The sequence below is a fragment of the Xiphophorus hellerii genome, chromosome 17 (assembly GCF_003331165.1).
Source record: "Xiphophorus hellerii strain 12219 chromosome 17, Xiphophorus_hellerii-4.1, whole genome shotgun sequence".
Classification (NCBI taxonomy): domain Eukaryota; kingdom Metazoa; phylum Chordata; class Actinopteri; order Cyprinodontiformes; family Poeciliidae; genus Xiphophorus; species Xiphophorus hellerii.
Window position 1 is genome coordinate 13,286,969 of NC_045688.1, and position 22,522 is coordinate 13,309,490.

The following is a 22,522-nucleotide window of genomic DNA, read 5'->3' on the forward strand; positions in this document are numbered from 1 at the left end:
GATCCTATCACTTTCTTTCCACTCTTGCATCAGAGCTGATAGCCAGACGCATCATAATTCATGCTGATAGTTGTTCAGAGAACAAATGGCTAACCTATTAGGTAATAAATCCTGCAAGAAGGACTAAACATCCGAGTGGATGAGAATTAAATGCCAGAGACTGAAAAAAAACCATTGCTGAATGCCAAACAGAATTTAGAGCATTATTATTATTATTATTTTTTATATAAAAGGCAGAGGTTTTTGCCAATTCTGCAAATGACAAAAGTTGCAAGAAGCTTTGGAGAGTTGATAAATAGCAGCAGCGTGCGTCATACTTCCTCCCCTGGTTCTCCGTCAGTTCGTCTTTGAAAAAAGACTGTCCTTGAAGACAGGTTTATGAAACACAGCGGAGCTAAATAACTCCAGCTACTCGATTGTTTTGAGTCCTGTCGCTACAATGCAGGCCACAGAACAGACACGTCTACTGCGCGACGTTACGGTGTGCAGAAAACAAGCCCGTGCGCGCACACACTTAGATGCACGCATGGAAAACAAAACTTTTGATCCCGAATTTGTCCAAACCCAATTTGAGCCATTTAACAAAAATCCCTCCTCTCACCCCCAAAGAGCCAGCTGAATGTTGGCAAACGCTCGCCATTAGCTGATGAGCGTTCTGTCGTCATTTCAGCTGCTCTGACAAACCGACTGACTCTCTTCTCATCCAGATGCTAACATAACAGGATCAGGTTCCAACAGGACTCTATAGTCCTGGCTAATACAGCCATTATTCTCTCCTTACCCTTTTCACACAGGGCTCAATGCTCTCCTCCTCCTCCTCTTCTTCAGACCGGTCACAAGTGTGGGTGTGAAAGAGTAAAAGCATAATGTGCTTCTGATTCATACCAACTTCAAATCTTTAAAGGTCAGCTTCTTCTTCTTTTTTTTTAAGGAAGGTCAAATATTCTTTTAGCCATTCTTCTTCCTCTCCTTTCCCACATTTTTCTTCCAGGTAATTTTTATAAAGACTGGAGTCCCTTAGAAACTTGATGATGTCCAAAGTTTTACAAATTCAACATCCTCATCAAATCAAGACATCCTTAAAATTGTGTTTTAGCTGATGTTGACTTTATTCTCTGGATCAGAGAGAAGAAGTATCACAGCACTGAGAAGATTAGAAGGAATTTTATTGATGCATCAGGAGCTGCGGGAGTTTGAGACGCTGCTCGCTTCTATCGCGGTTCGGTTTCCCTGACCTCCTCCCTAAACGGGCCACAGCGAGGCTTTTGATCAGCTCAGGTTTATTAGATGGATGTTGTCTGGCAAGAGCTCTGGATTACACTAAAGGACTGAAGGTCGTTTTATGAGCTCGTGGGGAGTGTATCAAGTGCTCACATGCTTTTTTTTTTCTGCTTTTTTTTTTTTTTGGGACAAGATTACCACAGATTAGATTACGATTTAGAACGGGGGGTACTGCCAGAGAGAACAGCACATTGGCTTTTCTGGGTCTGACCAAACTAACCCTTTCTCTGCCCAGTTCCACTGTGTGGATGTTTGGCATCTGTAAAGGATAAATCCTGAGAGAACTAATTTTAGGTAGATTAAAAAAAAAAAAAGAAATTCCCAAGATACCTGTGTGTTTCATGTGTGCATTTATGACTAATGGAGAAAATAATGCACCTGTTTGATGGGAATTCAAGTGATTTTCATTTCGATTTCTCCCCCACCTGTTTGTCCTTACTTTACAATATGGACGCTGTGTATTTATGAGGCTGTTGGCGTGGAAACCCTGCATGTTAATGCAATATTAGGACCCGCGGGACACACCGGTGTGTCCAGGACAACGGACATATGGCTTGCTGTGAGGTCTGGGTGACATTATGACTCAGGGAGGATGATTAGGCCTCCTGCTACTTTTATCTAGCAGTTTGTAGTAAAAATGGTGGGCAAAAGTTACTGTAGTACAGAAACCAATTGTGAAACTAGCAACAAATACTACATACGTTTGTCATACAAGTTTCTGATTATTTATGGGTTTGATTTTCTTTATATCAAAGGACCTCTATAACCTCTTTAATATCAATTGGGTCAGTTCATTCCAGGAAAGCTTGGCTTTCAAGATATTTTTATTCGCGCTGCAGGAGAAATTTAAAAATAACCCGCAGTTGTGTTTTGAGCTGAAACAAAAGGTTGACATCCGAGCGCGACCGCAATAAATCTATATCCTTTTAACTCTAAATGGATGCCTTAAAGCACCCATAGAAAAAAATGGTCAATTACTCACTTAAACATCCAGGGGCTTCATGTCCCATCTGCTTATTTAACGGCACGACATTATGTAAGGATGCTCTAAATTAGGCCACTAGAAATACTAGAAAGTCCCTGGTTGGGTGGAAACGCTTTAGGACAGAATCCAGCAGAGCTGGTTGGACACATTCAGACCAGCTGAGCAGCAAAAAGACCCGCAGCACAAAGCAAGTATCCCATCTTGGCAGTGTTAAAAAACCCCCAAAAAACCAGAAACCCCCAGTGGGGGAAAAAGGAAAACGAAAACAAACAGACACAGATGCAGCTGCGATGTGATATGATGCTGCAAGGTGTTTCCCGTGACCCAGTACTGGCAGAGGCAGGGCGGACTAATTCAGGAAGCTGCCCTTTAAATAAAATTTAAAAAAACACAACCAAAACGTTTTACTTGGTTTCTCTCTGTGGTGTCGGTGTCTACCTCCAGAGACTGAACATGCTGCTCCGACATGCTCTAGCATTTATCTATGAAGCTCAAATAAACGGTTTCAGATTACTCAGATTTTTTTTTTCTTCTTAAAAGTAAATAGAGAAAATCGAGAAGATCTCAAAGGAAACAAAAACAAGAGGGGCAGCAATCAGTGTTGGACCACTGAATTTGAAATTGATATTCAAAAGGTCAAAATCTGTTTCTGGATAAAGTCAAAAGGTTTCAGAATGACTCGCAAAGTTTTTAATAAATTTTTTTACTACTAAATGATACTTTGTTTTGATTCGTCCGTACAACATAAAAACAGCAGAGCCTGAACAGTGGTTTTAATTACAGACAGACTCATATTCAGCTATTGACAGTGAATCTCAAAGAGGATTGGACAAGGAAGGAAAAAATGAAATCAGATATTCAACAGTTCAGGTTAAAACTTGCCATTAAACACAGGAGGAGTTCTGCAAACAATGGACATCATTCACACACACGTTAAGACTGACAAGTTAATAAAGCTTTATTCATTTTCTGTAATTTCATAGCAATTGTAGAGAAAACCCTGATAATTAAAACCTTTCAATAATAGCTTAATGTGCCGCTTATCAAAACACAGACCACAATTATTATTTTTTTTACATTAAAAAGTATAAAAAAATATAACTGCTTCCTGGTTTGATCATGCAAAAAATTCTATTTTCTTACTTTCCTAAAGTATATTTAATTACTACAGGATATTTCAAGCAGGAAGAGGAAGGTCTGCTTGTCAAATGATCCACAGTCATCTGTGTGAGACTGTATGTTCAGCTGCAACAATTGGAGACAAGCTGGCCTTTATAATAAAAAGGAATGAAAAACAAAAGTGCAAATGTCTTCACAGCTGTGATTCCTGCTGGCTTTCTGTGCAAATATCTTCCATCTAGCTTTTTTTTTCCCCCTTCTACAATCAAAATTAGGATTGTGGTTGTTAAAATGGCAAATTTTTAAACCACAACCACAATGATTCACCTTAAGTGGAAAGGTGTGGGAATCAAACGCGCGACAGCTGAGGCCCCACAAATATCTCAGAGTTTCAATCTATTTGTTTCTCAGAACATTTACAAAACGTGCATCTATGATATCAGATGAAAATTACCATAGATGAAATTGTCAGGACAGCCCAACAGGGAAATTGTGGCATGCACCAGCAGGATGAAAGATGATGTGGTAAATTACTAATCTGCAATTAGATGGTGATGCTCAAAATACAAAAATGGCCAATCTGTTCTAACTTTGTTTGCTGCTATGCACACTGCTGTTAAATTATGTTTTAGTCTCTTGCTGAGCAATTTGCAATCATACAGCGTTGGCCAAAAAAAAAAAAGGTTAGAAACAAATTTGTTTAGATTGCACTCCCATTTTAACATGAAACTCAATAATTGTCAACTCACTATGCAGATGCGTTTTAGAAAACCAAGTTTTGAAAACAATCATTCATTTCTTGTCTTCTTGTCAAGTACTACCGTAAAAACTATTATACTTGCTGACAGTAGGAAAGTAAATTTTCTCAAATTTACTTGTTTTTCAGTCTTAATAAGATGCACAGTAAAAGAGCAAAGTATGACTGTATGTCTAAGCTCAGTCACGTGGTTTGGAAAGGCCTAAGCACAGCAGTCATTAAATTTTACAGTGTTCAAAGCAAACAACTAAATATATGAAGCAGAGAAGGAAATTTTGTGAATTAAAACCCTTTACAATTGCCCCCAACATACCCCCAATCTTCTGAAAAAAAAAAAATGAATGCATTTCATGAGTTCCTATTAGAGATGAGCAATAATCTATATGTATTCCATTATTGCTGAAACTATAAACATTGTGAGAACATCGAGTTGTCTCACGATAATGAAAAACTTATTATACTTTAATTCACCAAAGTTGGCTGTGGTATTAAACCATATTTGTTGTTAATGGCAACATCTTTTCGGTTCGCCAAGATTATCACCAAATGCTGCTTCCCTGCTTTAGCTACATACACCAAACAAACAAACACCACTTGGCCGGCCCCCTCTGCTACTTCACACATAAACAGGCGAAAAGATGGAAATAAACAGTTATTAATATCAGTATTACTTAGCAGTCTGATACTGAGAAAATTACCAACGTCAGTTGATACCAAAGTTAATGCTAATATCGTTCAGCTCCACTTTTCATTGCTACTGTAATGTAGGGATGGACACATTGGCTGAAAAAAGCATCTCAATGTAAGCATTTCATAACAGTGGATAGATAATTATTGATTCGTTTAATGTTTTAAATATGTGAAATACTACCAAACTGGTGATTGGACCTTTCCTGTTATATCCACCGTTTTCCATGCTGTTTTTTTTTTTTTTTGAAGGCGTTGAGTAACTGCTGCTGTGGAAATTACTAAACAGGTTGTTGCTAAGTAACCAAAGAGTGAGTTAGTTGATGCCACTAACCTTGCTTAGCTGGTCATAAAACATTGAACAGCTAAAGTTTTCCTACATCCCCCAGAATGCTGAGCGGATCAGTGAAATTATATGATCTTTCAGATGTATTACCGATTGACATTGATCAAGATCAAGTGTCTATCGTGTTAAAGTCCTAAAAGCAAAAAAAAAAAAAAAAAAAAGAAGTTCAAAATCACATCAGTAGTTCACTATTAAAGGGCAACAACAGCAATAATGATAAATGAATAACCACTCCATCTGCTTTAAAGACTCTTGTTTATAGACCAGCACAAAAAGCTCCACAGAGGATTAGGAACATGGTCACTCAACTCCTCATATATTCCAAGCAAAGAGCCATCACATAAAGGACAACCTGAATGCTTGTGCCACAGATACAAGGCCCCCCAACAGGCAGTAAAATTGAGTCCAGTTGAGATGACAAGCTCATGCATTTTAAAGCATTCCTGTGTATGAGTAAAGCCCCACGAACCAAATAAAGGAGAACATGAAAAGAGAGCGGCCAGAAGAAGAGGGAGAGGGGAGAATTGTAATTTTCCACCTCTGTTTAAAATCCTCAGTCACTTACACAACATGTACACCTCACAGTCACATTAAAAAAAAAAGGCAAAATGTGTTTAATCTAGTTTCCTAACACACAGAATCAGTGGACAAACAAGCCGAGAGAACCGAGACTATAAGAGTACATGTTGTACTGGGTCACACGTCTCTGTCGATAATTGCTTGCTTGTTTTAGTCCTAGTTGACAAGAGCAACATCAAGTGCTTGCACCCCATCATTTGTTGAAAAAAAAAAAAACTACAGTCAGTCTAAACAGATCCAGAGCACAGCTGGGCCACCAGAGAGCTGAAATAAGAAGATGCTGGGCGACAAGACACAGGTGCATACGGTTGAACGAGGAAATCAGTTCATATTTTTCCTCGCAGCATAGACAAAGAAACAGCTAACCACTCTTCTTTGACAAACTAGGAAGCTGACAAAAGCTCAGTTTCAGTGCAGTGCAATTACACGAGATTAGCCAACAAAGTTAAAAGTAGACCAGGCAGGCTGAGTGGAAGGATGAGTGCTCCAGAATCAAAATGCCAATGGACTCTTAATAGCTCTGTCTGTTTGGATGGCGTTAGCCAAAAAGCCTGGAAATGGCGTGATAGCAGTTAAAAGCCTAACGCCACAGACAAAAATCACAAAGTATCCTGAAAGCTAAATCCTAACAGAGCTTCTGTCAGACTATCTCTAATCTGAGACGGAGACTTTAAATGGAGAGTGAAGCCAACGAGAGGCAGGTCAGAAAATGAAACAGATCATCATAATCAATATCGCACTGTAAAAGACGAACAACATGGCCAAACTGTGTGCATGACACTATGGGTGTCAATCTAATTTAAATAATTTAGGGTTAGGGGCCTGTTGCAATAATATCTATAGTACAAGGTTCCCACAACATTATCATGACACATTTCTATACTCAGTTTTCTAGAAATTTATGGGTGGATATGTTGGACAGAAAGATGGTGTGATGGATATTTGACAGATGGGTGGAAGGGTAGATAGATGGCTGGCTAATATATGGATCGATAGATGGCTAACCAAACGGATGGTTGCTGAATCAAATGGATGGATGGATGGCTAGCTAATCAACAAATGATGGGCGTATGGATAGAAGGATGATATGGATAAAGGAAGAATGAATAATGGACAACAGGATGATTGGAGGGATGATTACATAGAGGAACACCCTTCCACATAGCAGAAGTGGAAGGGTGGATCAATGGACAAATGGATGAATAAATGGAAACAACTTTTAGGAATTGAGAAAAGAGATGTCAGGAAACACAACTATGTTACCATCTGCTCCTTATCCTGTTCCCCCAAATATGAGAAAAACCAAACTCCCTCACACTGAAGTAACATTACGACAAAGTTGCACCTGTGAGATCGGCCGCCGTCGGAAATTGTACCACTCACTTCAACTTACCTAATAATTCACTTTACATTTAGTCCCTACCAACTGGTTTAGCTTAATTATCTTGATAGTTTCCCAATTATTTTTGCTCAGTTTCTCAATCCAAGCCACGTAATATACAAATTACTCCTGGTGCGCAAATAAATCTCAGTAATGCGTCACCTTTTTCCAAAAACGTACTAGCCGGTGGCAGCAAGGTGCTCAACAGACCCACTGACGCAAAAGCGTATTGTCGGGACATCTTGTTACCTGCACACTCGGCCTTGGCAAAAAGACCTTTTAGTTTCTCCAATCTTTTAGGCCTGCAGGAGGGTCTCACAAGACAAAACAGCAGACGTCTTGTTCTTTAGCTCTCTGCCACAGTGCTCTGTGGAGGACTTATTCAGGCTTTCTTTTCATGTTGGTCACGTCAGCCTCTCCCTCCCTCTACTTGAACTAAAAGTAGCGAGCAGACAGCTAATTTTGACCATGTTTTTAACAACCTCTCGGATGCCACATCTAAGACTGGTTAGGCCGTTTCAAGTTTTTCCAAATGCTATTCCTGGTTTACCATTTTTGTGTTTGTGAAATTATACGTATATATATATATATATACGTATAATTTCGTAATATATATATATATATATATATATATATATATATATATATATATATATATATATATATATATATATATATATATATATATACATATATATCACCAGAGACAGTGAAGGGCTTGTATTGTTTTAAATCTGAGTAAATCAGAGTAGAAAGCGTTCTGCATTCAGATCGTCCACCTCCAAGTTAGTTATGGGCTGTTTAAGGCAGTGGCAGCCAAACGTTTTGCAGTGGGGGTGAAAATCGTTAAATTGAAAGCACATGCTGGCCAAAATTTATTTTATTGTTTTTAACAAGACTTTTAAAACAGTGTGCCATTAATTTTCTGCTCAATAATAAACTAAAAATTACTATTTTACTGAAAAGCAACTGAATGGTTTTTTTATATATAAAAACTGATCAGTAAATCATCAGAGATACAAAAATTTTTTAAAAACGTCTTACAAGATTGCATCAGTGTAAGGCAGGCAAACAGTTTCTAAATATTTTGGGTTGATTTTTTTTCCCCCCAGTTGGGCTGATTTGCTTTCAAGGAAAAGCAGGTCAACAATTGTGGTTGTAGTTACTCCAAAATTAAAATGAACGCAACAACTTTGGTAATAAATAGGATTTTTTTTGCACTTTATATATTTTTAGATGTAAAAAAAAAAAAAAGGTGAAAAAGCATTCATCTGCATCAACAAACAATATTTTGTGTTGCCGACACAAATTGTACCACCTACAACCATAACTAAATCTACCGACCATTAATCTATTTGTATTGTCTACAGCGACTTAAAAACTAACTAATTAAATCTTCCCAACTGTAATAAGGCTGCAACAATCAAAACAATATTATTTAGCAACAGTATAAATAGCTATTGATTTTCTGTTTAAATAAAAGTAATTCCATTATGTTATACCAGACAAAAAGAGTTTAAAAAAAGGCTTCTGCAGTCAAGTTGCATTATTAATTGGAGTATTAAGGCATAAAACGCAAAGTGGTAAAAAGTTGTCACAAGCCTAACTCCCACTACTCTAAGTATTTGCACAAAACACAACATCTATTTTATATCTTTTCTTTTCTAATATAAAACAATGTGAAGAAAATGTGCTTTTTAGCAGCAGTCTATTATAACAAGACTGTTTTGCCTTTCAGTAGTTTACAAAATCCAGAAAAATATGTATGTTGTTGTATTATATTGAGAGACTCTCATACCACCCCATGCACACCCTCAGTGTGCGACTGTGAAGGTCAGAGGCAGTCTGAGTAAAAAGTGAGGTCAAAGTTTAGTGAATTACATTTCCATAGAAGAATCAAAACTGTTTTTGTTTCTGAAGTTGGAAGTAACACAGATGGGAGGCTTTGCTGCACACAACCAAACAGATTCTGGAAAATCTTCCGAGCAGAGACAATGGTCCTGAACTAAGAGAAAAAAGACCAGACACATTTCTGGACATAGACATAAACGAGCGCAGGACTTTGGCAAAAACACACTTGGCAGTCGATAAAAAGACTCCATAGCTAGAGCTCTCACACAGAAAGGGAAAAAACAACCTGCAAATACATGCCTCCGTGTTGAAGAGCAGCAGTGGGAGGCAACAGTGATCCTGCTGTTATGACCCTGACCTGACATTTACCCCTAGCAAAGCAAATGTGGCGCTACATTCCAACAATGGTCCACATACAACAAGTATCTCCTGTATAAAAGGGTTTATGCGGCAGCCATTATGAGTAATAAAACAATCCAGCTCCATCAGGACGGGTTGATATCTGAATACCAGAACCAATAAAGGGAATAATAGAGAGGGGGGAAAAAGAGCTAGCGTGAGTTGAAGCGTGTTTCCATATCAAGCGTGCTGCCCCAGGGAAAGCTGGGATATAAGAACATTTCCTCCTGATTTATATACAGAGACATCCTCTGACTCTACATAATGACACACATGGACAGAAACTCAAGTCACGATTCACATGCCCTCACATAACCCGTTACCACACGTACGCAGAGCCCAGGCTCAATCAGCACCGGCCCAACACATGTCCAGCTTTGCCTCAGCCGTGATGCTCCAACAATGCTTTCTAACCGCGGATGGTATGCAGAGTGATCTGCAAAGAGCACTCCGTGCCGAAGCAATCCCAGTTCCTCCGATATGGTCCGATAGTCACAGCAGAGAGGCCTGGGACACTGATACCAGGCAATGAATGATGGGCTTAGTAACAGATTAAACCCTGATTATTTGACACAGACGGGGAAGAGTACATCAGCAATTACATTCAAAACTTTCCACTGGTTTCCTCCCCGCCCCCCCCACTGCAGAAGCTGGACGATGGCCAAAACTGAAAGTTTCGGCCATCCTCAAAACACTTACAGAGTTTGTTTTCCATTCATTTCATAGTTTATAGAATTTTTTACATTCCTTTATAAATTGAGCGGTATATTCCAGTTGCTACTTCTCTCAGTTGCATAACCGCGTTCTGTTGCTCGTGTAGACCAAACCAGGGCACAATTTGGAAACCCAATGATCACAGTCAGTGATGGAGGTCAAATAAGCTCCATTTACACAGACAGCAAAGTGATCGCTCATCGCTCCCATCGACCCAGTCCTTTAAAAGGGTTATCCCGTCTGCCTGTCTTCAGATTCCAGTTCTGTATTCAGATCAAATCGCCAATAATTCATACCCAAGATAACTTGGCTTTTGTATAAACTTATAAAGTCAGACCTGCATATACAACACTTCCACCAGTTTATGCTTTTCACTGCATTTTACCACTGGTAACAAATCTCATCTAGAATTAGACACAAATGGATTGGTAATGTATATTATTAGGCTAAATATAGCTATTAATTTCTATAATATTAAAGGATTAACTGTAATTAATTAAGAAAAGGAAAAATAATAAGTCAGTCTTATTGTTTTTTTTTTCTAATTTTGCTCTTTCGAGTTGCCAAAAATAGCATCAGTCATTCCCTGAGGGGGAAGTATGATTACATCGAAGGTGCACAGCAAGGGGAGGTTCTGCTCTATTTCTGAACAAAGCCATTACTGGGTCAGTGGTCTATGTTTAATTGGGAGTGTGAAGTAATTTGCCAGTGGTTTATAGCTTTCATTTATTCATTTTCTTTTGTTGTAACCACCTATGTCAAACAATTACAGATTAATAAGAGAGTTTTGCTTCCTATTTTGGAATATATCCCTCTCGACTTTCTAACATGTCTCGTCCACTCTAAGAGTGACATTTTTGGACGCATATGGAAGCCCTTTTATGGACTATGCTGAAGGACACATGTCCATCATCCTGTCTCGAGCATTTACAGATGCTTGTATGTGGACTATATAATGATGGAAGTACTGTATGTATGCCCCCTATCTTATCTTTTCTTTTTGTCTCTTGTGGACTGCACTGCTGAGCTTTTGTTCTGTGTTATGTTGTTGTTATTAAACAAAAAATTAATAAACATATCTGTAAAAAAAAAAAAAGGGTTTTGCTTCCTTTATAGTTTTTAAAATCCTTTACTGCTAGCATGTTTAGCAGTGGAGCAGAAAAATAAGCTTAACACGTTGGTACAAGGCTCTAAGATTAGAAAGACTAGCCTTCTGTTTTTGTAACATCTTTGGCCAAATAGCTCAATTATAGAACAATCACATGTAGATGTGGTCAAGTGTGAATAAGAGCAAGAAGATATTGATATTTTACACACTTTGAACACCTCCAGTAATGTCCATTGTATCACATCCTTTAATCTTTATGTCTCCAAATTAATTTTCTCTCATCTTTGCTGTTGCCTAGTCAGGTTTACCAGACCTGAATCTAAACTACAGTTTAGCTCTTTTACCAGACCACTGCAAAGTAGCGAGTCATAATTTAAATTACATACATACTGGATTTTCTTGAAATCTGCATTTGTTTTGAAATGACTCCAAAAGCCTTCTCTCAATTTGTGTAAAGCCACAATTTTTCATATTTGATCTTTACAAAGTTCCCAACTTTCCCCAATACGCCGAGTTTCAGGCAATCCAGGAAGAACCATTAAAACCAATCTGCTTTAAGCTGCCACATCAAAACCACCACTTTTCCTCAATCCTGACCATTATTAAAAGCGTCATATACCTTGAACTCATCAAAATACTTTCTGCAACCTTCACTTATTACAAAAGAGTAATTTTCACCACACTTCCAGAAGCCCAAAGACATTTCATGACTTCATAACTAGTCTGTTCCACCCTGGAGTTCATTCAGCTTATTCTTTCACCAATGAATGAACTTTTCACCAGTTTGTAAAACCAGTTTGCATGCCAAGGTGCTAGATTTTACAAACCTTTGGACATGGAAGTGGGAATGTGGTGTATCTCAGCTTGTATGCCTAATTTTGACCCAGTTTAGGGAATATAAACATCTCTTTCAAAGCTCTGCAGTATTCAGGCATGAGCAGCTACGCTCTCCATGTGCCAGGAGCTACTGGTTAGGCCTGACTAATAGGAAGTGAAGCAGACAGATGGATGCGTGGGGGATAAGGGGTGTGGGGGTTTGTTTCAGGCTTTGTGAGGCCTCTTTTGTGAGGCAGCACTTTTTGCACATAATGTCGCCTCTTTGTTCGCAAGCATCGCTTCAGAACGTGGCTGCATTCCTCTTCGTCCTGTGTAGGGAGTTCAGTGATAATGTTTCCTGATCCTCGTGTATCTCAACACCAGGGCCAACGAAGCTCTCTCTCACACACACACACACAACAACCTGGTCGGCACACACTTGTTCAACTGAAACTATGGCGGTTTCCAATAAGCTGGAGCCTTAGAATCCCCCCTTTCCCTACCTTCGCTGCTCATTTTTTGCTTCAGGGAGCTGAAACTTGCTGTAGGAGAATTTTGATGGAAAGATGTGTAACTCAATGAGCTGTAACGACGAGCCAGGAAATCTAACAGGGAAGTCAGAGTTGTAGATGTATGTAGGAGGTTCAGGGAAGCACAGACACAGTTACTGCCAGTACTAGCGACTCTCTTTACGTTTTCTTTCAAAGGGTTCGTCTCCAGCTACCGCCGCCACCAATGTGCCGCCTGCTCTGTGTGAGGCACACCGACCGCTTCAAAGCCTGTACAGAACATTCTGCTGCCTTCTTTATTTTTTTTTAAGTCTTTTTATACGCCGCTAAATTTTTCCTCCATGTGCAGACACCAGCAAATGACAGGATACTAGAGCAAAGATTATAAAGAGTTTGCCGTCTCCTGCCTTCTGCCTGTCTGCACCCAATCCGCTCCGATGGAAGACTCACGCATAGGATTCACCCGCTTTTTCCGTTAAAAAAAAACTTTAAAATAAGTTTTACTGCAGTTCAAGGTTCCTTATAGTTAAGCTTGATTTCAACAGGTTGTCTTAACAACACACCACTGCATTCAATGTTCTGAAAAATTTGTACCTGTAGCTTTTTCACATTTTGACGTGTTTCCAACACACACTCAATTATTTTGGAAACTGATGCGAGTGTGACATACCTTTACAACCATAATGAAATCATTATTCGATTAGCAAATTGAGTCTACCTGTGTGTGAGTTCCTTTCAGCATAAATGCAAGATGTACTACCGCAGAGGTTTGTTAGGTAACATTAGTGAACAAACAGCATCACGAAGACCTAAAAAACACAACAGCGTTTCTCCAGGTTTTACCAATTCAAATTTAAGAATTTTCAAGATCTTTTTAAGACCATTTTGAATGGAATTGAAGACCTCCATCTCCACAGAAATGTACAAACATTGTCCTGCACATAGCCATGATAGATGTAAAAAAAAAAGCCAGCTAGCTAGCAAGGGTATGTTAGCAGCTAGTTAGTGGTAGCCTCAACCATCTCAAGTAGATGTCTGAGTGCAACTTTTGCAGACAGAAAAGTCCAGTGAGAAAAAAAAATACGTAGAGTATACAGTGAACCCTTGCTATATCGCGGTTCACCTTTCACAGTCTCGTGCTTCACGGAGTTGCTTCTTGCATTGTGTTCTGCATTCTGATTGGCTAAACAGTCTCTCCGCTTCTTCTCTACCTGTGTGTCAACAACGTTGCGGTTTAATATGTACACGTACGTAAAACAGCTTGCCAGATTTAACATAATCGATGGTGGCATGTCAGTTTATAAGAATCTTTTTGCCCAGAAGAAAAAAGAGCGACAACAGCTACCGATAACTATGTTCTTCTCTCGAAAAAACACACCTGTACCGCGGGCATTAGAAGAAAAAAAACACTACAGAGCAGAGTCGCCTATCGCGGGTTATTTTTGGAACGTAACCCCCGCGAAAAACGAGGGTTCACTGTACAAGATTAAATAGTTCTGTCAAGACTAAATTTAAGACCTATGATTAGCATATGAAAGCCAACATACTTTAATAAATTTGAGATATTTTAAGGTTTTAATTTAAGATACACAAATTTAACACTTTTTAAGGATGCGCACACACCGTCAGGGAGAAAGCAGGTAAGGTTATAAAACAATAAACCAAGCTTTGAATGTCTCACAGAGCTCTGTTCAATCATTTATCTGAAAATAGAAAGAGTGCGACACAACTGCAAACATACTAAAACACGACCATAAACCTAATCTGACAGATAAGGGAAGAAGGTGGAATTAGTTAGATTCATCCAAAAAGCCCATGGTAACACTGAAGGAGCTGCAGAGGTCCTTAAGTTTACGTTGGTGAATTGTTGATCGAACATCCTTTAATCTACAGCTCTAACAGTTCGCTCTGTGGACTTTGCACGTCAGGAACATCCCTTCGACCTTTGCCCCCTTGCTTGAGGTGCAGAAAATTTTAAATAATGAGAGTTGCAGCAGATCAAATCTGCCAATATTCAACAACAGTGTGGGAGAAAAAGAACCTAAGGAGGATATGAATTCCTAGTAGACAACTCAAACTATCCAATTAGAGCTCATCCGTGTTTCTTTTAGTGACATTTTAACATAACTATTCTCTGTTTTCACACTTATTAAAAAATAAATAAATATGCATATTTTTTGTGCATGCAAATAATTGTAAAAACCCATGCGTGTATATGCTCCTGTTGTTCAATGCCATTCAGGTGATGGCAGAAATGCCAAATGTAAACAAGGCCTCAGTTGTGCATTCCACAAATCTGGCTTTTATGGGAGAATTGCAAAAAAACATAAATCAAACCAAAAGGAAATCATAAGATGTCACATTTAAAACTTTGCCACAAGCCATGCCAGAAAGACAGCTGATATAGAAGACGGTGCTCTGGTTAGGCAAGATCACATTTTGGCCTTGCTATGTGTGATGGAAATGCACGGCTACCGTGTAAGAAAGAAAAAGGGCCTAGTCAAAGTCTAGACCAGTGCTGGTAGCTTAGTTCATCAAATCACAAAAAAACAGGGAAGATTTAAGAAAGAAGAGATCTAGATGTACATCAGTTTGATTTTTAAAACATTTCTTAACAGGTTTTTATGACTCAACCCAGATTTATTTTTGTACCACTTACAGCTGGATTTTTATGCTCTGACCATGTCAAGTGGTCAGACTTCTATTTTTATTTTGAAATGTGTTTTGGCGTCCTCTAAACCCGAGATCAAATGTTCTGTTGGAGCCACTAAAATCAACTAAATACGGACTGTGATTTGCCGACGCAGGCTGAGAGAAACTAACTGGAGTAAAGTACCAATGGTCAATTCACTGAGTGGCTCCAAGTGGCACAGATAAAGATGGTTTGGGAGGTGTGAACTGACACCTGGCTGTTTACACAAAGAAAGAAAAAGAGAGAGAGAGAGAGGACACACAGTCTGCTGTGTTTAGGAACACAATAAGACTGTGAGGAGGACAGACAGAGGAAGTGTCGGGTTTATTTTCAGAAGTCTCCGCCATCATTTGGAAAGCACTACAGAGCGATTTGACATCAGATTAACAGGCTGAGCTGAACCAAGAGGGAATATAAAGGAAATAGAAGTGCAGATTTGATGAGCAAAGGCAGCTAAGAATTACTTTCTGTAACAGAGGTTGGTAGTTCTGGTCATTGAAGACCTTGTACTGCATGTTTTAGATGCTCCATCAAACTTCTGTAAAATAACAGTTTGGCTTGGTATTATACTTTCAAATTTACTAGCTCCTTAAATGGTTAGGGTATTATATATTTTTTGGGCATATCATAGCAAAATCAAGTAACTAAATCACGTTCAGGAGTTCTAAAAATGCTGTATATATCAAGCATAACTCAAAATAAAATTGACTTCGAAATTTGACACTTTGAAATTGGGTCTCTGTCTCTTTAAGAAGCTCCTGCTCTTTCCAACACTTCATCTTCAGATCATTGTCACAACAACGCTTCTCCAACATGCCATTTACAAACGTTCTTAGGAGAGTTGCACTGAGAAGTAGTTCATATGATGAGCTCAGAGTCACAGTTCCTGTAGGTGTTTGCTAATTGCTGCTGCCGCTAGTCTAGAGGAGCTGAATGGGAAGGGGTGCTCTGTGGAAAAGATGGCGCTTTGTGAGAGAAAGTGTTTTGGCAATCTTGAATGAGATTCAATAATTTCTCAAACATGAATAAAAAATAAATAAATAAATCAAAGCAACACTTCAGGCATGATTTTGATGAAGGAATTACATTATAAAGCAACATAAAGCGCTTAAAAAATTACACTTTACATAATGCCCACCTCTTAAGAGTGAATTTTTTAACTCCAAGTACTCCAACATTTAAAGAAAAAGTTGAAAACAAAATCATAGCTATAGACATATTTTCCTTCCACACAATTTTCCATCAATATTCCCAGTTACAACTGATTTGTCATTTTGTGAATGTATTTTAGTGAAGAAATACCCACTAGAGTGACTTATAAGTCTGTTACTGTATAAAAAATCGGGCTGAACAGAACAAGAAAATCATGGAATTTGTGGTATTATTAAATATTATTTTCATCAGTCCTCTCTCTCTCAGCCATTATGCTGCTTTCAATTCTCTCTGAGGCTTTCAGCTACTTAAGCGCCATCTTCGCTGTCAGGTTTGGTGGCGTGAGCCTCCATCCAACAGGCTCGATATGTAAAAGTGTGACAACAAGGTGTGAATTTGTGACACTTTAGAGCAGCCAACACTGCATTCCACAGAGCTCCTGCAACCTCACAGCGGTAAAATATCAGAGTCAACAGGTGAAGTTAAATACATAACTAAATAAATAACAGGTAATGCTTAATCTTTTATTGACCATCTGCTAAAAGTATTTGCTGGACATACGATAATGTAACATTAATGAAGGACAGAGTAGTATTACTCGAGGTAATGCATGTCGTTAACGCTACGCGCGCACTCATGAGCTCGTGTTTGCTGAAGTGACTCACAAACGATCGGGTGCCCGACGGAAAGACGGCCACACGTCCCTCCTTTAATGTTTTAGAGACATGAAGACACTCCAAGGCAAACCAAAGAGCAGCAATTCTCCTATAGACCCAAGAAGATACTTGAATAGCTATGATAATGATCCAAGCCGTTTAATACACAAGCAAGTTAGGTTTGCTTTAGCTCACCATGATGACGTCACTTAAATAAAAACCTTCGACAGGCCTGAATGCACGGCAACTAAAAGCTTCCATCAGAACCGCCGCAGTTCGTTTACAATCCAAACCATTTAAATGTTTTCACAGTTTGGAATGGCGGTTGTGGCTTTCATGCCATAACCGCCATAAAATAATCTGAGATTAATGCTCCATTGGTCTGATTTTAATTGCACACTGGACTCCAATGTTGTGACGGGAGGAGATCTGTATCTCCAGACCACATAAAAAAACAACAGCCAAGGCTGTTATGTTGTAGTGTACATGTCTAATGTGATGCTTCTCTCATGATAGTCCGAGCTTACTTCTGATTGGCTGATCAGTACCTCATCACGACTCCTCTACCTGAAGGGCAAGCCCCGGAAGAGTTTGGGCTCAGATAGGATGAATCAACCTTCCAGATTTTTGTGTGACGTTACATAGTACTTCATTTTTTATTCAAATATTGAACACAAACTCATCATTTAGTAACTTTCTTTAAGGACGTCTTGCCATCATCTTCATCCCAGTTTCTTAAGTGAGGAACCAGAAGACATTCCAACACCATAACACACACAAAAAACAAAGCGTAACGGCTGCAACTCTCAGAATGACCTTTGAAATTGAAGTTGACAATTCCTTACAGCTAAGTGAACATTTTTGCAAGGTACTCTGGAGAATGAGTTACACGTAGGGCTGAAATGATTAATCGGATTAATCATGAGGAACCGATTATTGAAATAATTGTCAACCAATTTAGTAACTGATTAACCGTTAACTGTATAATGCAAACTCAAGAAAAGTAATTAGCTGAAGAAAAAAAAAAACCCAGCACATTCAGTTTTATTTAACCAAAACTGTAGAAAATGTATATAAATTTTGAGTAAAAAGATATGATCAAATTCACTTAAGTAATGTTATGTTACTGCATTCAAACAATTGAATTGTTTAGTGTATTTTTAGTATTGTATTAAAAAGGCTTAAGTGGCTAAATGAAAAATCCGCAGTGTGTCAATTTTTTAAACCGATTAATCAATTAATCGTAGGAATAATCAACTAGCCGTAGCTACATGGTAAGACAGTTGAAAGACATCTGGAAGAGAATGGTTAGAATTACATCCAACTATAAACCCAACCAGAATGTTTTTCTTGATCCAAGACATGTACTACTATGGGATGAAACACCACTTAGAGAGAAGAAGCCATAAAAAAATAAAAAAAACATGTTGCAGTTTGCAAATGTACTCAGAAACAAAAATGTTAAGGTTTCACGTTAACATATTTTGGCCATGTAAAACTAAAACTTAAGTGTTTTGGCCATAATGATTGTCATTTCACGTGAAGGAAAAAGTGGCCCAAACCAAAAAGGTGTGTACGAGGAAGTCTGCTTACAAACGTGACTCAGTACCACCAGTTCTGAAAGATTTAAAGGGACAAAGCTCCAGTAAATCACAGTGAGAAGCTTGTGGGAGGAAACCCAAAATGTTTGACAAGGTTGTCATACAGCCTAGAAGGAATTCTAAGAAATACCAAGGAAATGATTAATGTTTAAAAAAAAAAAAAAAAAAAAAAAAAAGGTCACACACCTAATTCTAGATTTTAGCACATAAAAACCATTTTATTAAACCTAACTGATCCAAAACATGAAAAGTGGTGTGCACTTTTTATAGCACATCTTCAAATCTTTAATTGGGCTGTTAAATTATTCCCCTCATCTTTTATTTTATTTCTTTTATATAGTTAATTATTTGTCACACTGATCCCAAAGAGACTGTGTTGTGATTAACGCAATTTAGCACAGAATGAAATCAGAATTAATTTGCCTTAAATCTCCTCCAGACCATTCTCTTCCCAAGCAGAGCAGCCACAGGTCACTGTAAGCCTATAAACCATTAAGCGCTAGCAGGAACAACAGCTTAGTGCATGACATAACGTTTCTTTCAGACGGGGAAGAGCTTTCTCAACTGCTGCATTTCTGTGGAGTCATTCAGAAATGACTCCACAGAAATATCGCCACCATCGGTATCCACTTCGCTCCGGCAGGTGGCCTCTTTGGCGAATACGTACGCGGCGTTTTTTGGTTTTTTTTCCCACAATAACCGCAAACGGTGATAATGACAGCGTAAGCCGGTGTCAATGGGGGGGGGGGGGGCAAAAAAAAAGCTCTTTCAGGAAAGATCACTGGACTTCCCGGAGATCGGAGCCGTTCGTGCCAAACCACGCTGGTTGTGAATTCTGCTCATCGGCAGCTCAGAAGGAAAAAAAAAAGCTTACATCTGTCCTCACCTACGACAGAAAGATGGCCTTTTAATCCCATGTGGTGACATGATGAAGGCGGGGATTAAATGCTAGCCAGAAACTCGCTCACTCGGTCCACGCCGCCTGCTCACACACTTGCATCATCAGCTGCAGAGCCGGACCAGCAGAACTCAGCAGATTATAAAAGGCTGGGCTGGGTTTGTGTACGTCGACGACGTTGCAGGGAGCTTGTTGCACCTATAAATACAGCCTGTGGACGTCCACAGCCGGGTATTTACATGAACAAACTGCTTACCTGGACAGATTTCCGCTCCGATGGATTTGCTGACTAGCGAAGCTGAAAATTAAAAAAAAACAAACAAAAAAAACCCCCCTCAACTCTCTATGATTATGTTGATCCCCGAAGAGCACTTTGGCTTTATTTTTATTGCAATGATCTCCTCGTATCAACGTGAATTACACAGATTGCCCTATAAATCGACATAATCATTGATGTCTGAGCACAGGTTGGAGGACAAAAGTTATGTAATGATTGCAATCAACATTAGATATTAACAGCCCATGTGCTTGGGGGGAGGAGGGGGAAACTGGAAGATATTTTAATTTTATTTGAAGAAACATTGCATGTGGGTGGGTGGGTGGGGGAGATAAGAGCGACCACAACAAAAAAAAAAAAGAGATTACAAAACGCATACGAGAATAAAGTTGGGATAATATGAGAATTACGACTATTCGGAAAATGACTTTATTCTCGTAATATGACTTTCGTTTCTTGAAATATTACAACTTCTCTAAATTTCATGACCATTTTCAGTTTATAACTTTATCCTCAGATCATAGCTTTAGTCCCAATGTATTATGACTTTATTCTTGTAATACCAACACTATTCTCATAATTTTGTAAATTTATTTTTTTATTAGCATGGCCCTGATGTTAATAACGCGATAATCCAGATGTTGCTGACCTGTAAATCTGGAGATAAAACCCAAAACATGATTTATCTCCATCGCCTAATACTCTCCGCTGCTGGAGGACGCTCGCGAAACTCCTCCACTGCTCTGTGCTGCAGCTACTGAACGGTTGCCTGTTATTTGACTTTATGAACTACAGACCAGATGCTGCATCAGCTTGGTTGAATTTGGGATTCTAAAATGAGAGGGCAAATTAACAGCCATAGCATATATAACACCAAGTCCATTTGTTTCTTCCAACAAGATAAAAGACATCACATGCTGCGTACATGCTAAGCAGTTGTTTGGGATGGATGAAATAATAAAATATGTCCGATCTTAACCGTGGCATGAAAAACACGACAACGTTCAGCAAAACAACAGCCGACAGACCATAAAGAGCTGAAGTATCAAGTTAAGGAGAGGAGCATCTTTACAGACAACAAAAATGTATGAGTTGTCAGGTTCGTGTTTCAACAGAAGGACCTATTTACTATTGCTGGGAGGTGGAGATAATATCACCTCCACTTCATAGTTGTGAAGTTGAAAGCCATACAAATAAGCCTAAAAATACAACTAAAGGCAGTAAGATGTTTTTTTTAAAGCAGCTAACAAATCAAAACGACATTATGAATGGGTGACCCTGAATACAACAAAACACATAGCCTCCAAGGTAAAACATGGGGAAGGCAGCATTATGCTGTGGAGATGGGGGGTTTTTCCCCCGAGCAGAACTTTAACAGGAAACAAAAATGCAATAATGCGTGAGATTTCAACTTCACGAGGCAACGAATAAACATCTTCCTTGTGGCTGGATGGTACAGCACTGGCCCGGATTAAGAATAACCTACAACCTATCAGAAAATCGATGAACTAAATTTTTTTTAATTGCCCTTTTTTTCCTCCAAATTATTTTAAGATCTGAAAATGGCACCATAAAGACCTGCATGCCGTAAACAAGTTGTGTTTTTCCGGACCTCTTTAAATTCACAAATCTGATCTCAGCAAAACTTTTACAACAGCGAAACTTCTAGGATGTGTTCAAGTCTTTATGAAACCGATTTGACCAAAAAAACAAACAAACGAAAACAGCAGCAGAAACTCACCCTACTATAAAAGTGGATATAATGTGGTGTTTCGACCTCATTAATGACACGGTAGGTTTCAGAGGGGAACGCCGTGATTAAACGCGTTAACGGTCACCGCTGAATCAGCTCTGGGACCAGCTAGCCTGCTAGCATCGTCACACAATGCCAGCTTTCCCAGTCAGCTCTCGCCGCACCGTTTACCGCGGCTCCAACCGAGAAAAGCGTCCTCGTCGCTCACCTTTTTCATCCGCGGAGCCTCGGCGACCGTGCCGTCACGGTTCACGAAAGCGTCCCCGCCGTTCTGCTGCGGGTCCGAGTGCTTCAAAGCGGACGCCTGTGGCATCTTGGCGGCGCTCGGGGTGAGCAAGCCCCGGCTGCCTTCCCCGGCTTTCGCGGAGGGCTCCGCGGTGGGAGACGTAGCGGCTGCGGCGGAGGAACCGGCCTCCTTCTGCGGCTCGTTTCTGGCGAGGGTCTTCTCCTCCGAGGTCGGCGTCACCGGGGACTCGGCCGGCAGGGCTTTGCCGGCGGAGACGTCTTTGAGTTCGACCTCTGCCATTTTCGCTGCCACAACCTGGACTGACATCGCCGCAGTTTCTCAAAGTCCTTTCTCCAGCGCTGATAGCGAGGCGAGCGGATGTGAATGCAGGAGCAGCGGCACCCAAATGCATTATGGGACTTGTAGTTTCACTGCCATATTCCTTTTCACTACCCTATTGGGCATATTTTGCGACAGTTTTAACCTCTTGGTCTGAATATCTCCAAAACATTTCTAAACATAATAAACAAATGTTACACGACCAGAAATTTATGAAACAATCAAGGAGGCATTTCTGATCGAGACTTTGCCTACATTTCCCAAAAAGAACAGCAACGTGGCAATGCACTTCGTATTGGAACCTCTGAAAAATACAAAACATACTGCTTGCTAGATAATGCGGTTTTAAAAATAATCTCCCATACAATGTTCGCCATAAGATACAATAAGCTCACA

At 39.4% G+C, this 22,522-nt stretch overlaps 1 protein-coding gene across 2 annotated transcripts in view; it reads right to left on the reverse strand.

Annotated features, from left to right (window-relative positions):
- The window catches only part of ahcyl2b (adenosylhomocysteinase like 2b), a 36,343-nt gene extending 14,139 nt beyond the window's left edge, over nucleotides 1-22,204 (reverse strand). The window contains exon 1 of one of the 2 annotated variants that reach the window (XM_032589049.1): nucleotides 21,770-22,203. In XM_032589049.1, coding sequence (XP_032444940.1) covers nucleotides 21,770-22,114 — 345 coding nt within the window. In that variant the 5' untranslated portion in view covers nucleotides 22,115-22,203. Of the gene's footprint in view, nucleotides 1-21,769 lie in introns of both variants that reach the window. The other variant, XM_032589051.1, reaches the window with a different exon arrangement.
- Between the last annotated feature and the right edge of the window lie 318 nt (nucleotides 22,205-22,522).